General features: G+C 35.4%; 1 protein-coding gene across 1 annotated transcript; it reads left to right on the top strand.

The window, feature by feature from the left end:
• Nucleotides 1–11586: 11586 nt before the first annotated feature.
• Nucleotides 11587–12552, top strand: LOC114029168 (olfactory receptor 2T2-like). Its single transcript, XM_027843527.1, has one exon. It carries the CDS (start codon nt 11587–11589, stop codon nt 12550–12552), a length of 966 nt encoding a protein of 321 aa, XP_027699328.1.
• Nucleotides 12553–13673: the final 1121 nt, after the last annotated feature.

Raw genomic sequence — 13673 nt, 5'->3', positions numbered from 1 at the left:
AGCCACAGGAGTGGACATATATCTTAATGTCTAGAATATATAGTACTGTTGGTACCAGATACCTTAGGAGTCAGCACAAAATAATTCTGCTTGTACACGACAGTTCTGTTCATAGAAGGGAAATTCTACACAGTCAGCTTGTTATCGTAACAGGGACAGATGATTTGCCCCACTGGGCCCATTAGTTATTGCTAGAGATAGGGTCTTTGGCCTGGGGAGAGATATAGTCCTAGAACTGGAGGTCTTAACTCAAGTACGTCATCAACACCACCCTCTCCTTATTTGTAAAGAGAGGACAGGGAGTAAGAAGAACAATTACAAGCAAATCAGACAGAAGGAAACACAATTAATTATCATCATCATATGAACTTGAGCACATTTAGCTAATTAGCTAATGAGTCCCTGTGCCAGATGATATTAATGCAGTATCTGACACTTTTTTCCATTTTTCCCACTTTGACTGATTGAAAAACTGAATATCTATTTTTGAATGATACAGTAATATCAATGACAGCTGCATTGCAGTTTTCCTGGTCAAGAATTGGTTGGAATAGTTCACAACTCCATCATCACTGTACCTGTTTTCCTATAGCCCCTCCAGAATCTGTCATTTTTCTTTTTTGTGATCTTAGCCAATCCGATGGATGTGAGATGGTACTACAGAGTTGTCTTAATTTCCATTCATCTAATTATTAGTGATTTAGTATTTTTTGATATAGCTACTTTTAGCTTGGATTTCTTCTTCTGAGATCTGTCTATTCATATACTTTCACCATTTATCAGTTGCAGAATGGCTCTGATTTGTATAAATGTGACTCAGTTCTTTGTATATCTAATTCCTTTATCATTAGAAACTAACTTCCCCAATTTCCTGCTTTTCATTTTGTTCTAGCATAATTGGTTGTTCTCACCAAAACTTTTTATTTTTATGTAATCAATATGATACATCTAAACTCCTTTAAATAGCTTTCTTTTATTTGGTCATTAATTCTTTCTCTCTTCATAGACCTGACAGATAATTTCTTCCATGTTCTACTAATTTGCTAATTATATCATGCTTTGTATCTAAATCACGTACCCATTTTGAGTTTATCTTGGTATAAGGTGTGAAATGTTGATCTCTGACAACTTTCTGCCAGACTACTTTTAAGTTTTTCCAACAGTTTTTATTGAATAGTGAATTCTGGCCCCATTAGCTATCATTTTTGAGTTTATCAAACATTAGGTTATTGTGTTTATTTGTTTCTGTATGTTATATGCCTGGGGCAGCTAGATGGTGCAGTAGATAAAGTGCCAGGCTTGGGTACAGGTAGATTCATCTTCTTGAGTTCAAATCCAACGTCAGACACTCACTAGCTGTGTGACCCTAGGCAAGTCACTTAGCCCTGTTTACTTCAGTTATACATCTGTAATTGAGCTGGAAAAGGAAATGACAACCCACTTCAGTACCTTTGCCAAGAAAACTCCAAGTGAAGTCACAGAGTCAGACACAACTGAAAAAAACTAAGTAACAACAGAATATCATATATCTATTCTGTGTCATGAATTAACCTCTCTATTTTTTATGCAAATTGTTTGATGATTTTAACTCTGTAGTATAGTTTTAGATCTAGTACCGCTAGGACCACTTCCTTTCCATTTTTTTTAATTGAATCTCTTAATATTTTTGACCTTTTGTTCTCCAGAAGAATTTTGTTATTATTTTATCTAGCTCTATAAAACAAATCTTTGGCAGTTTGATTGGCATAGTACTAAGTAATTGAATTAATTAAAGGTATTGTAATATTTACTATATTGCCTTGATCTAACCATGAATAAATAATATTTCTTTAATTATTTAGAACTCTCTTTATTTGTGTTGAATATTTTTGTAATTGTTTTCTAAAGTCCTTGTGTGTGTGTGTGTGTGTGTGTGTGTGTGTGTGTGTGTCTGTGTATTCACAGGTAAACTCCCAAGTGTTTTATACTGTCCATAGTTATTTTAAATGGTATTTCTTTTTTTTGTGTCTTTTCCTGATGAATTTTGTTGGTAATATACAGAAATGCTGATGATTTGCATTCTATACTCTGGAACTTTGCTAAAGTATTAATTATTTAGACTACTTTTTTACCCTCTATGGTTCTCAGAGTCAATTACCATATCATCTCCTAAAAGTGATAGTTTTCTTTCTTCTTAGTTTATGATTATTCCTTCAATTTATCTTTTCTGGTCTTATTGCAATAGCAAGTATTTCCAGTAGAGTATAGAATAATAATGGACTTCCTTGCTTTACCCCTGATCTTCTTGAAAGACTGTCTAGTTTATCACCATTACAGATAATGCTGGCTCTTGATAGTAGAGAGATATCATTTTAAGAAAAGCTTCATTTACTTTTATGCTTTCTAGAATTGTTTTGTGGATGATGTTGTTTTAAATAATAATAGTGGTTGTGTTTTGTCAAACTTTTTTTGCATCTATTGAAATAATTGCATTATTATGTTTTGCTTTTGTTATTAATATGGTCAATTATATTTAGAGTTTGCCTAATATTGCCTAAAATTGCCTGAATTCATGGTGGGAATCTAGCCTACTAAAAGTATATGACTTTTGTGATATATTTCAGTAGTCTCTTTGTTAATATTTTATTTAAAAATTTTACAACAATATTCATTAGGGAATTATGGAATGTAGCTTTCTTTTTCTGTTTCTACTTTCCCTGTTTTTAGATATTAAGATTGTATTTGTGTCATAGAAAAAATTGGTAGGATCCCTTGCTACCTATTTTTAGAATGATGTATACAGTATAAGAATTAATTGTTTTTTAAATATTTGGCAGAATTCACTTGTAAGTGCAATATTTCCTGGGGAGTTTTTCTTTGGGAATTCATTTATGGCTTGTACAATTTCTTTTTCTAAGTTGGAGGTATTTAAAGCCTCTATTTCCTGCTCTGTTAATCTAGGTAATTTATATTTTTGTAAATATTCAACTATCACATTTAGATTGTTAATTTTATTGGCATATGGTTGGACAAAATAGTTCCTAATAATTATTTTTGTGTCTTCTTCCTTGGTTTTGACTTTACTTTATTCATTTTTGATACTTCTAATTTTAATTTCTTTTTTCTTTTTAAAAGCAAATTAGCTAATGTCTTATCTATTCACTCTCTCCCCTCCCCCAAAAAAAACATCCAGATCCTAATTTTATTTAGTAATTCAGTGTGTGTGTGTGTGTGTGTGTGTGTGTGTGTGTGTGTGTGTTTTACTTTTAATTTTCTTTATCTTTGATTTTCAGGATTTATATTTTGGTGTTCAATTGGGGGTTTTCAATCTGTTGGTTTTCTAATTTTTTTAGTTGTATGCCCAATTGATTGATCTCCTCTTTCTCTCTTTTAGTGATGAGTGAGTTTAGCAATTTAAGTTTCCCCCAAATACTATTTTGGCTGCATCCCAAAATTTTGGTATATTATCCCATTGTTTTCATTATCTTTATTGAAATTATTTATTATTTCTATGATTTGTTCTTTGACTCAGTTATTCTTTAGGAATGTTAATTAGTTTCCAATTAATTTTTAACCTTGCTTCACAGGTCCTTTATTGAATGTAATTTTATTGCATTATGGTTGGTAAAAGATACATTTACTATTTCTGCTTTTGTGCATTTGTTTGTAAGGTTTTTTGGCTCTAATACATGGTCAATTTTTGTGAGGATGCCATGCATAGTTGAGAAATTAATATATTTCTTTCTATTCCTATTCAATATTTTCCAGAGGTGTATAATATCCACCTTTTTCAAAACTCTATTCATGTCTTTAGCCTCTTATTTACTTTTATTTTGATTTTTCTAGGTCTGAAAGAGGCATTAAATTAAGGTCTCCCTCCATAATAATTTTTATATATTTTCCTGTTACTCATTTTACTTTCCCTTAAGAATTAGGTGCTACAATATTTTGTATCTTTAGCATGGATATTAACTCATTGTCTCTGTTAATTTTTAGCAAAATATAACTTCCCTGCTTATCTCTTTTAATTAGGTTTATTTTTGCTTTTGTTTGTTTGAGATCATGATTGCTAACCTTGCTTTGATTTTTTTTGTTTGGTTTTTTTTTTGTTTCAGTTGAAGTATAATTGATTCTGCTCTAGGCTTCTATTTCAGCTCTGTGTATATCTTTCTGTTTCAAAAATGTTTCTTATAAATGACACATTGTCAAATTTGATTTCTAAACCATTCTATCTTCCATTTTATCTTCCCCCTCATTCACATTTACAATTATAATTGCTGTTTATTTCCTTCCATTCTATTTTTTTTCTTTTTTTCCCTTCTCCCTCTTTAAGAGTCTGTTTTGATTCTAATTAATGTCTCACTTAATCCATACTCCCTCTTATTTTGCCCCTTTCCTTTTACTTCTTTCTTTCTTATTTCCCTGTTGGCTAAAATGTATTATTGTTCCCAACTATTTGTACATGTGTAGTTTTTCTTCATTTATCCAGTTCAGATGAGAATAAGATTTGAGTACCATCTGCTCCTCCCACTACCCCTCCTTGTTATATAATTTCTTCTTTGTGCACCCCATTTAGGTAAGATAATGTCCCCCATTCTTTCTCTCCTTTCTTGGTGCATTCCTCTTCCTCACCCATTCCATTCTTTTTTTTTTAATTATCATCTAAAGATAATAAAATCACAACCAGGCCCTCTGTCTAATTAGACTCTCTCCTTGATCCTTAGAGATGACAAAGTATCACCTCCCCCTATGAGAATGTAAACAGTTTAACATTGTTTTATTATCCTTTAAATTTCTCACTCACTTTTACCTTTTTATGCTTCTCCACTCCTATGTGTATGTTAAATTTTCTACTTACTTATAATCTTTTCATAAAAAGTGCTTGGAAGTCTTCTATTTCATTAAAGTTCCATTTTCTCCCCTCTATAATTATATGAGGGTCAGCTAGATGGCACAGTGGATAGAATGGTAGGACTGGAGTTATGAATTCAAATGCAGCCTCAGAAACTTGTTGGGCAAGTCACTTAACCCTGTTTCCCTCCTTTTCCTCATCTGTAAAATGAGCTAGAGAAGGAAATGCAAACCACTCCAATATCTTTGCTAAGAAAAACCCAAATTGGGTCACAAACTGAACAGCAACAAAAATAGAAACTGTCTTACTTTTTTTGTTTTGTTTTGTTTTAGGGGCAGCTAGGTGGTACAGTGGATAAAGCACCAGGACTGGAATCAGTTTCAAATTCCCTCCTTTTCCTGTTCAACTCCAAGTCCAACTTGTGGTCTATTTGTCCTAGATATGCACATGGATGTGTTCTATAAGTTTGTCACCCAAATTCATGTTATAATCTAGACAATAGAGGGGTGGAGCCAAGATGGCAGAGTAAAAGCAGTGACTTCCTTGAAGTTTCCCCCAAATCCCTCCAAATATCTATAAAAAAAAATGGCTCTAAACAAATTCTAAAGCAGCAGAACCCACAAAAAGATAGAGTGAAACAAATTTACAGCCTAAGACAGCCTGGATGGTTGATCGATAAGGTATATCACGCTGGACAAGAGACGAGCGCAATTTGGCGTGGGCATACAGGCCTCAGCGAACCTAGAGCAGGCCTCAGAGAACTAAATCACAGGCAGTTGTGGCAGTTTCCAGACTTCTCAAACCATTAACACCAAAGACAATTAGAAAGTCAGTAGGAAAAGTCTGTGTCTGTGGTGAGACAGAAGAGGGTTGCACCACCCCAGGGCAGAGGCTGCCTCCCAAGCATCTGGTACACACAGTGAGGGGGAATAGAGTGGGTAATCAGAGGGGGATTGCAGGGATCTCTTTGGTGGTACAGGATTCTCTTGCTTTGCCCATACTTGGATCTGGGTCACAGTTCAGGTTGGCTGTCCTGGAGTGAGGAGGAGTGTTGGCATGATGGAGCTTGTAGTGTTAGTGGAGAGGAAATCCTACTCATCGTTCCCAGACAGAAATGAATGCTTGTGGTCACTCATAGACCAGACCACAGACCAGGAAAGGAGTAAACACCCTGACCATAGCACCTTAGAAGAACTGAAAACTTACAGGTCCCTAGAAGTATCTCTAAAAATAGCTGCACAAAACCCCTGAAACTTGGGACAGTACGTTCTCCACACTGGAAGCAGACCCCCACCTTAATAACCTAGACAATAGAATTTTTATCTTCCTGGTGATATGCGTGTATGTATATATACATATATACATATATGTGAAAAATGGGGTTCAGTCACTCCTTGGTAGGGTTAGGAGTTTAGCCCAAGCGTGTAGCCACAACTCACTGCTCCCATAGAAATATACCACACAGAGTTCTGTCCTCCCTTAAGAAACAAAACAAACTGAAGTGAGCAAAGGAGACATTTATTTATGCTTCTTGCAAGAGGCAGGTGTGTATGGTACCCTAAAAGGACACATACAAATATAACGGAGGCCAGAGCAAGCCTTTTATGCAGTTAATTCCTTCTTGTCCCTCCCTTCAGAGCTGGGATGGGTCCCTGCTCTTCCAGGTTACAATCTTCCTGATACTCCCACTTCATATTACTCCTTAACATGTCTCTCCTCCTGTTAATGTGTGAAATGTGCCTAGTTTTGTGGTATTACTCCCCTCTGGGTGGAGAATATTAATGAGCCAATCACCCATGCACACTCTAAGAGAAGCTTAGCCTTTGTCCTACTTCCAGCATCTTTAACCAAACAACCAGTTTTATCCACTTTTAGCCATTCTAGAACCTCTGGCCTAGAGCTACCTTTTCTCTCAATTTCCTTATAGGGAAATAAAATAATTTCTTACCTCTCACACATATAAATGTACATATTATATATACACACACACATCATTAGGCCAAATTCTTTGGAGTGGTTAGAGGTCTCTTCCAACAGTTGCTCAGTGTTTCAGAGTTTGCTGCAACAAATACAATGTCATGTGCAAAAAGTATCAATTCTATGTCAACTCACCATCTTTCTTGTCCTTCCAAGTTTAGAAACCTTTTGATTGGATTTGTAAGCCAAATATATTCTTATCAACCCTTGTTAGTTTTACCCTGGATCTCACCAGGAGTTACTGATTCCTGAATTTTTGAGTGGTAGCTCAGAAATTCAAATCCCGTCCTCAGATACTATCTTTTTTTTTAATCAAATCTTAATTTCTCAGCTCTATCTTCTGAAGCCCTTAACTTTAATGTAAAGCTACTCTGAAAATATCAACTGATCTTCTAAGTCCTTTAGTTTCCTGTCCAAGAACTAATTTTTTTTTGCAATAGCTCTTTATTTTTTGTTTTGCTCATATGAATCATCAGAAGTAGATATATAGTAGATATAGTCATATGGTCTAACAAATCATAAGTGGTTTTCTATATTGTTCTTGGACATATGCCACTAGAAGACAGCAATCATTCTTATTAGGTCAACACATAGTCATCTCAGGAGGTCACCAACCACCTCTACTCATCTTTTTCCAATGAGCCTTACTGGATCTCCACTGACCATATATATATATATATATATCCATATAGTAATTCCTTTTAGGACAAATACCTGCTCCCTCTTCAGCTTCCTCCTCTAAAGCTTCTGCAACCTGAGATGAACAAAAGAAATCCTGGAATGATCTTGTGAAACCTAGAGACAGAGCAGACAAGTTATATCTAAATGTGATCAGAGGAGAGGTCAACTAGAAGCTACCAAGGACACAATCCATTAGCTTGGTGGAGGAGGTTGCTGAAATTATAGTCGAAACACCCTTTAATGATCAGATAGGGAAATTGAAGGCATTGGGAAAAACTGGAATATACACTCTGGTTTCATCAGTGAGTTGTTGGCCACATTATAAACCACACTCTCTGAGGTTGATTAATTAATTAGTTACATCTTACTGCCCTCTATATATTACATAAAGCAAGGGTTAAGCCAAGTGTGGGTGAATATAGCTCTGTCACAGAGATTTAAAAAAATAGAGATATTTCCACTCTGGTTTAATGCATGTAATTTCTTCATTCACAGAAGGAGAAACACAAATTATTTAAACATCAATATAGGAGAAAATTTATTTTCTTTTGTTCAACTGTAAGAAGTATGATGCAAACTCAGAGGCCCTTGATGATCCTATTCTTGCATTCTCTCTCAGAAAAGGTTATCATCCTTTCTGGCTCCATTTCTCTATTCATGTCCTAATTAAGGAGGAAGCAATAGTTTTCTGAAAATCTTTGTGATGAAATAGAAACAAATCTAGGACAAGAATGTACTCTTAATCAAATAACTATTTCATTGATGGGATATAAAAATAAAATATTGAGGGTTTAACTAAGCTTTGTTATAATGTGCAAAGTGAACTGATTAATTTCATATTAATTGCTAACTAGAGAGATTACTCCTGTGGGAATCAGACAATGATGACAGCTATCCAATATTAGAGAAAAGCTTTGGGTTGAACATTGACCCACATTCAGGCAATATTACTTAAACCATTTCCCCCCTCTTTTTAGTTTTGTACAGTTGGGATTTAGACTCTGCTGCCTTATGATAGAGACCTAGGTTGTGGTTAGATCCAGATAGTACAATATCCAAATATAGGTATGTTGCTTCTAAGATTCATTACTTCATTTTGAGTGTGCCAGAAGGAGCAGATATTCATTCAGCTACTGCTGATCTGGATTGCAGATTAACTGTTCTTCCTTCTGGACAAGACAGATAGATAGATACATAGATACATAGATCTAAATGAAGATATATAGATAGATATAAATACAATAGATAAAACTCTGTATACAGATCTATCATCCGTCATCTGTCTACCTACCTATTTTGTCCAGAAGAAAGAACAGTTAATCTGAATCTCAGGTAAGTCAGGTATTTATCTAAGTCTACATAGATATATCCCTATATCTATAGATATCTATATCTCTATATGTAGATACATAATTCTTTACATCTACATCTATCTATTTCTATATCTATATTTAGACAAAAATGTGTGCAGATGTTTTTGTCCAGATTAGAGAGTTTGGTGAGAACCCTTCTCATTTCTAGCATACGAAAATTTTCCCTTATTCTAATTATAGGGAAAATATAAGGAGTTCAAGAAGTGAGAAATCAGTGTGGATTGGTGTGGCTGAAGACTTGCTAAAGGAAGTAGGATCTGTATTTGGTCTTGAATAATGTATCCTCACAACCAGTGCTGTCCATCAGTACTTCTTCCCACACTAATAATATATAAGAAAGTTATGAGGTAGCTGCCCTGGGCACCCTCCTTAAATAGAGGATCTGTTAACAAGCTTAAATTGTACTTTTCACTTTCTTCTCATTGCTCCTAACTCTACTCTCAGGGCAAAAAGAGAATAAGCATAATCTGACTCACTACTTGACAACTCTAAAAAGAGAGGGTAGCTATCATGTGCTCTCTGAGTCTTCTCCAGAATAAACATTACAGATTCCTTCAATTGTCCCCCATGCCCGTCATCCCTCTAATTTCCATCAGAATAATCTATAGCCTATCAAAGACCTCCCTAAAATGTGACCTTTAGAAGAGAATTCAATATTCCAGATGTGATCCTATCAGGACACAACATAGCACCATAATCAACTACTTATTCATAGATGCTATGCCTTCCTTAAGACAGCCTATGATCACAATAAATTTCTGTCTGCTATATAACTTTATTGATTCATATAGAACTTATAGGCCATTACCTTTTATTGACAAGCAATAGATATTTTTTCAGAAAAACTGAAATCAAACCATATCTCCTCCTTCTTAAACTTGTGAATTCATTCTTTTGAAGGAGCATAAAACTTTACATTCATCAGTCGAAATTGACTTTCATAAGATCCTATTCATTGTCCTTATCTGTCAAGAACTTTTTAGATTCTGACTGTCATTTAGGGTATTAGGTATCTCTCTTAGCTTTTTGACATTCTGTAAACTTAATAATGATGTCATCCATGCCTTCTTCCAAGTCACTGAAAAAAAAATTGTTAAATAGCAGAGGACTAATCATAGATTTCTAAAAACCCTTCTTCCAAATTAACATCAACCCCTTAACTCTAAGTCTAGTCATCTAATTGGATTACTGTATAGCTCAAATGTCACCACATTTTGATAAGAATACATTGAAATATTTTAGCAAATGTTTCTCTAAAATGTTAAAAAAACTATATAGCATCTGCCCAATTTACTAAAATAATAACACTGTCTGAAAAAGAAATGAGGTTAGTCTAGTATGACCTTGCTGAAGTCATGGCACTTTGTGATCACTATTTCCTTTTCAAGATAGTAAGTCACCATTCTAGGATTTCACCAAGAACCAAAGTCAAACTCACTGGTCTATAATTTACACATGAAATTCTCTTTTTTATTTTGAAAATGAGACCATATATCCTTTTTCAGTCTTGTAGTACTTCCCCTGTTCTCCATAGTCTTTCAATAATCACTTTGAGTGACTCAGTCATAAAATCCATGAGTTATTTCAGTTTCCACAAACTAAAGTCCATTTTGGACAAGTGATGTGAGGGCAGGTAGTTGCTTTCTTGATATCTTTGTACTGATCTTATGGATTACCCATTTTTATTCTGTCTTTTTAAGTCAAAAGGGCATTCATTCTCTTTGGCAGAGAAAAGAAGCAAAGTAAGAATTAGACATTCAACCTTCATTTTGTCATCAGTTATCATTTTCCCATGAATGCTGAGCATCCCTCTTATTTGATGCTCCTTTTTCTCAATTCAGCTTTCAAAAACTGTTTTTGAAGCCCTTAACGTTCCTCACTAGCCTCAGGTTATTCTGAACTTTGGCAATCCTGCTATATTATTCCTACAATATGCTGCCAAAGTGTTGTGTTCATTCTCTGTTTCCTGTACTGGGTATAATATACTATATTTATCTTTTTAAAAACTAAGTTGGTTTATGAGTTTTCTGTACATTACCATCATTCTCCTAAGTTAAATACTATTTTAACCCCTATTGGAATCCTTTTTGTGTATTCAAAATTTCATTCTTCAAAGATTCACATCCCTCTTGGTCTGACTTATGTTGTAGAGTTTTGGGCCATGAGATGCTACTTATCTTCCCTCTGAATCCTTTGAAATCTCCTCTTCCTAAATCTAGGTTGCTTACTAGAATTAATCTAGATTTCCTTGCTATCTATGGTCATTTCTTATGGTCTGACTTATTTGGTTTATTTCTTATTTGGCTCCATGTGGTGTGGTATATTTCCACAATAATTTTTTTTAATTTCTCACTTTCTTAATCTTTATCCAAATTTTCTATAGCATATATGACCCTTCTAATTCCTGAATTTCCTCACCTGAGTATAAAACATTGCTATTCTTCCTTCTACTCCTTTACCTAAATATGAGTGTGTGTGCATGTGTGTGTGTGTGTGTGTGTGTGTGTGTATACACCCATGGACTTCTTGTGAGGAATAGTTACAGAGCAAATTTTAGGGCAACCCATGTCCATTAAGTCATGTAAGAAATAATGTATTCTAATTCTTCAGTATCCCATCCTCTCTAGATAACCAGTAATGTCCTCATGAGATATACTCTGTGGATGCTTGGTAACTAAATAACCAACTTTACCTCCGTATAACTCTAGGTAATTTGACAAGGAAATGGAAACACTATATCAGAATTCCACTGACTTTATCTTTTTGGGACTCTTCACTAATCCCACATTTCCTGGCTTGATCTTCACTATCATCTTATCTATCTTCATGGTGGCTATAATGGCCAATGTGATCATGATTCTCCTTATCAATGTGGACTCCAGGCTTCATACTCCCATGTACTTTTTGCTCAGTCAACTCTCTATCATGGACACTGTCTACATTTGCATCACTGTTCCTAAGATGCTGGCAGACCTTTTATCCAAGGAAAAGAACATTTCCTTTTTGGGCTGTGCAGTTCAGATCTTCCTTTACTTGACTTTGTTTGGGAGTGAAGCCTTCTTCTTAGGTCTCATGGCCTATGATCGCTATGTAGCTGTTTGTAACCCCCTCCATTATCCTCTCTTAATGAACCATAGGGTCTGCTTGCTTATGGTAGTGGGGTCCTGGATTGGTGGTTCCCTTGATGGCTTCATGTTAACCCCTGTCACTATGACTTTTCCTTATTGTGGCTCACGAAAGATCAACCACTTTTTCTGCGAGATTCCTGCTGTGCTAAAGCTGTCATGTGCAGACACATCCCTATATGAGACCCTTATGTATGCTTGTTGTGTCCTGATGCTCATCATTCCCATATCCCTTATCTCTTTTTCTTATATCCGGATCTTGGTTACCGTCACTCAGATGAATTCTTCTGAAGGTAGACACAAAGCCTTAGCCACCTGCTCTTCCCACATAATAGTAGTCAGTATCTTCTATGGGGCTGCTTTCTATTCTAATGTATTGCCCCGCTCCTTTCACACACCAGAAAAAGACAAAATAGTTTCAGCTTTTTACACCATTCTTACCCCTATGCTCAACCCTATGATATACAGCCTAAGGAATAAAGATGTGTCAGCAGCTCTTAAAAAAGTATTAAGAAAATGTGCTTCTTCTCAGAAAACTCAAGTAAGAGATTTATCTAGGAAGTAATATATGAAATTGTGAACACCTAACTCAGAAATTAATGTCAAGCATGTTCTCAATAAAATGTTTAATGATTTGAAAACAATGCATTTAATGAAATCTAGGTAGCCCAAGGATTTTGTCACTAAAATATTATTGTCATCTCTCACTTACCTTCAATCTCTCCCTGTCTACTGGCTTCCCTACTACCTACTAACATGCCTGTGTCTCACCCATGTTCAAAAAATCCTCACTTGATCCATCCATCCCCACTACCTATCATCTTCTATCTCTTCTGCCCTTTGAGGTCAAATTCCCTGAGAAGGCATTCTAATAGGTACCCTCCACTTTTTCTCCTTTAATTTTCTTCTTAATTTCCTATAATACAGCTTCTGACTTCATCATTCCACTAAAACTGCTCTCTCCAAAGTTACCAATGATTTTCTAACAGCCAAATCCAATGGCTTTCCTCAGTTCTCATTTTCATTCTTGACCTCTTTGTAGCTTTTGACACTGTCAAACACCTTATTCTCCTTGATACTCTATCCTCTCTAGCTTTTGGGACACCAGTCTCTCCTTGTTCTCATCCAACATATTTGACTGTTCATTCTCTATCTCCTTTGCTGAATATCCCACCTTCTGACCAGTGCCCCCCAGAGTTTTGTCCAGGGTTCTCTTCTCTTCTCTTTCTCTGTTACTTCACTTGGTGATCTCATTAGCTCCCATGGATTTAATTATCTTCTACAGTTGATGATTCTTAAATCAACTGATCTAGTCCTAAACTCTCTTCTAACCTCCAGTCTTGTACCTCCAACTGCCTTTCAGATATTCCAGACCAGACATCCAATAAATGTTTTATATTCATATTCAAAACTAAGTTTATTATCTTTCCCAAAAATTCCTTCCCACTTCCAAATTTCCCTATTTCTCCTCAGGTAGTAATCCTTCCAATCTCCCAGGCTTGCAACCTAGGTGTCATCCTCAACTCCACACTTTCTCTTACTCAACCCCCTCCCCATATCCAACATCTTGCCAAAGTCCATAGATTTCACCTTTGTAACATCTCTCAAATAGGCCCCCTTCTCTGTTCTAAAATTGCCACCACCCAGGTACAAACCCTCATCATCTCACACCCAGACTATTGCCAT

Source organism: Vombatus ursinus, unplaced genomic scaffold (genome assembly GCF_900497805.2).
Source record: "Vombatus ursinus unplaced genomic scaffold, bare-nosed wombat genome assembly UNPS02014910.1, whole genome shotgun sequence".
Lineage (NCBI taxonomy): Eukaryota > Metazoa > Chordata > Mammalia > Diprotodontia > Vombatidae > Vombatus > Vombatus ursinus.
Note: the sequence above shows the minus strand (reverse complement) of the source record. Positions and strands in the feature narration are given on the sequence as shown.

What these genes read in the sequence shown, in the direction of transcription:
- LOC114029168 (XM_027843527.1), top strand. Translation starts at nt 11,587, where the DNA reads ATGGAAACACTATATCAGAATTCCACTGACTTTATCTTTTTGGGACTC.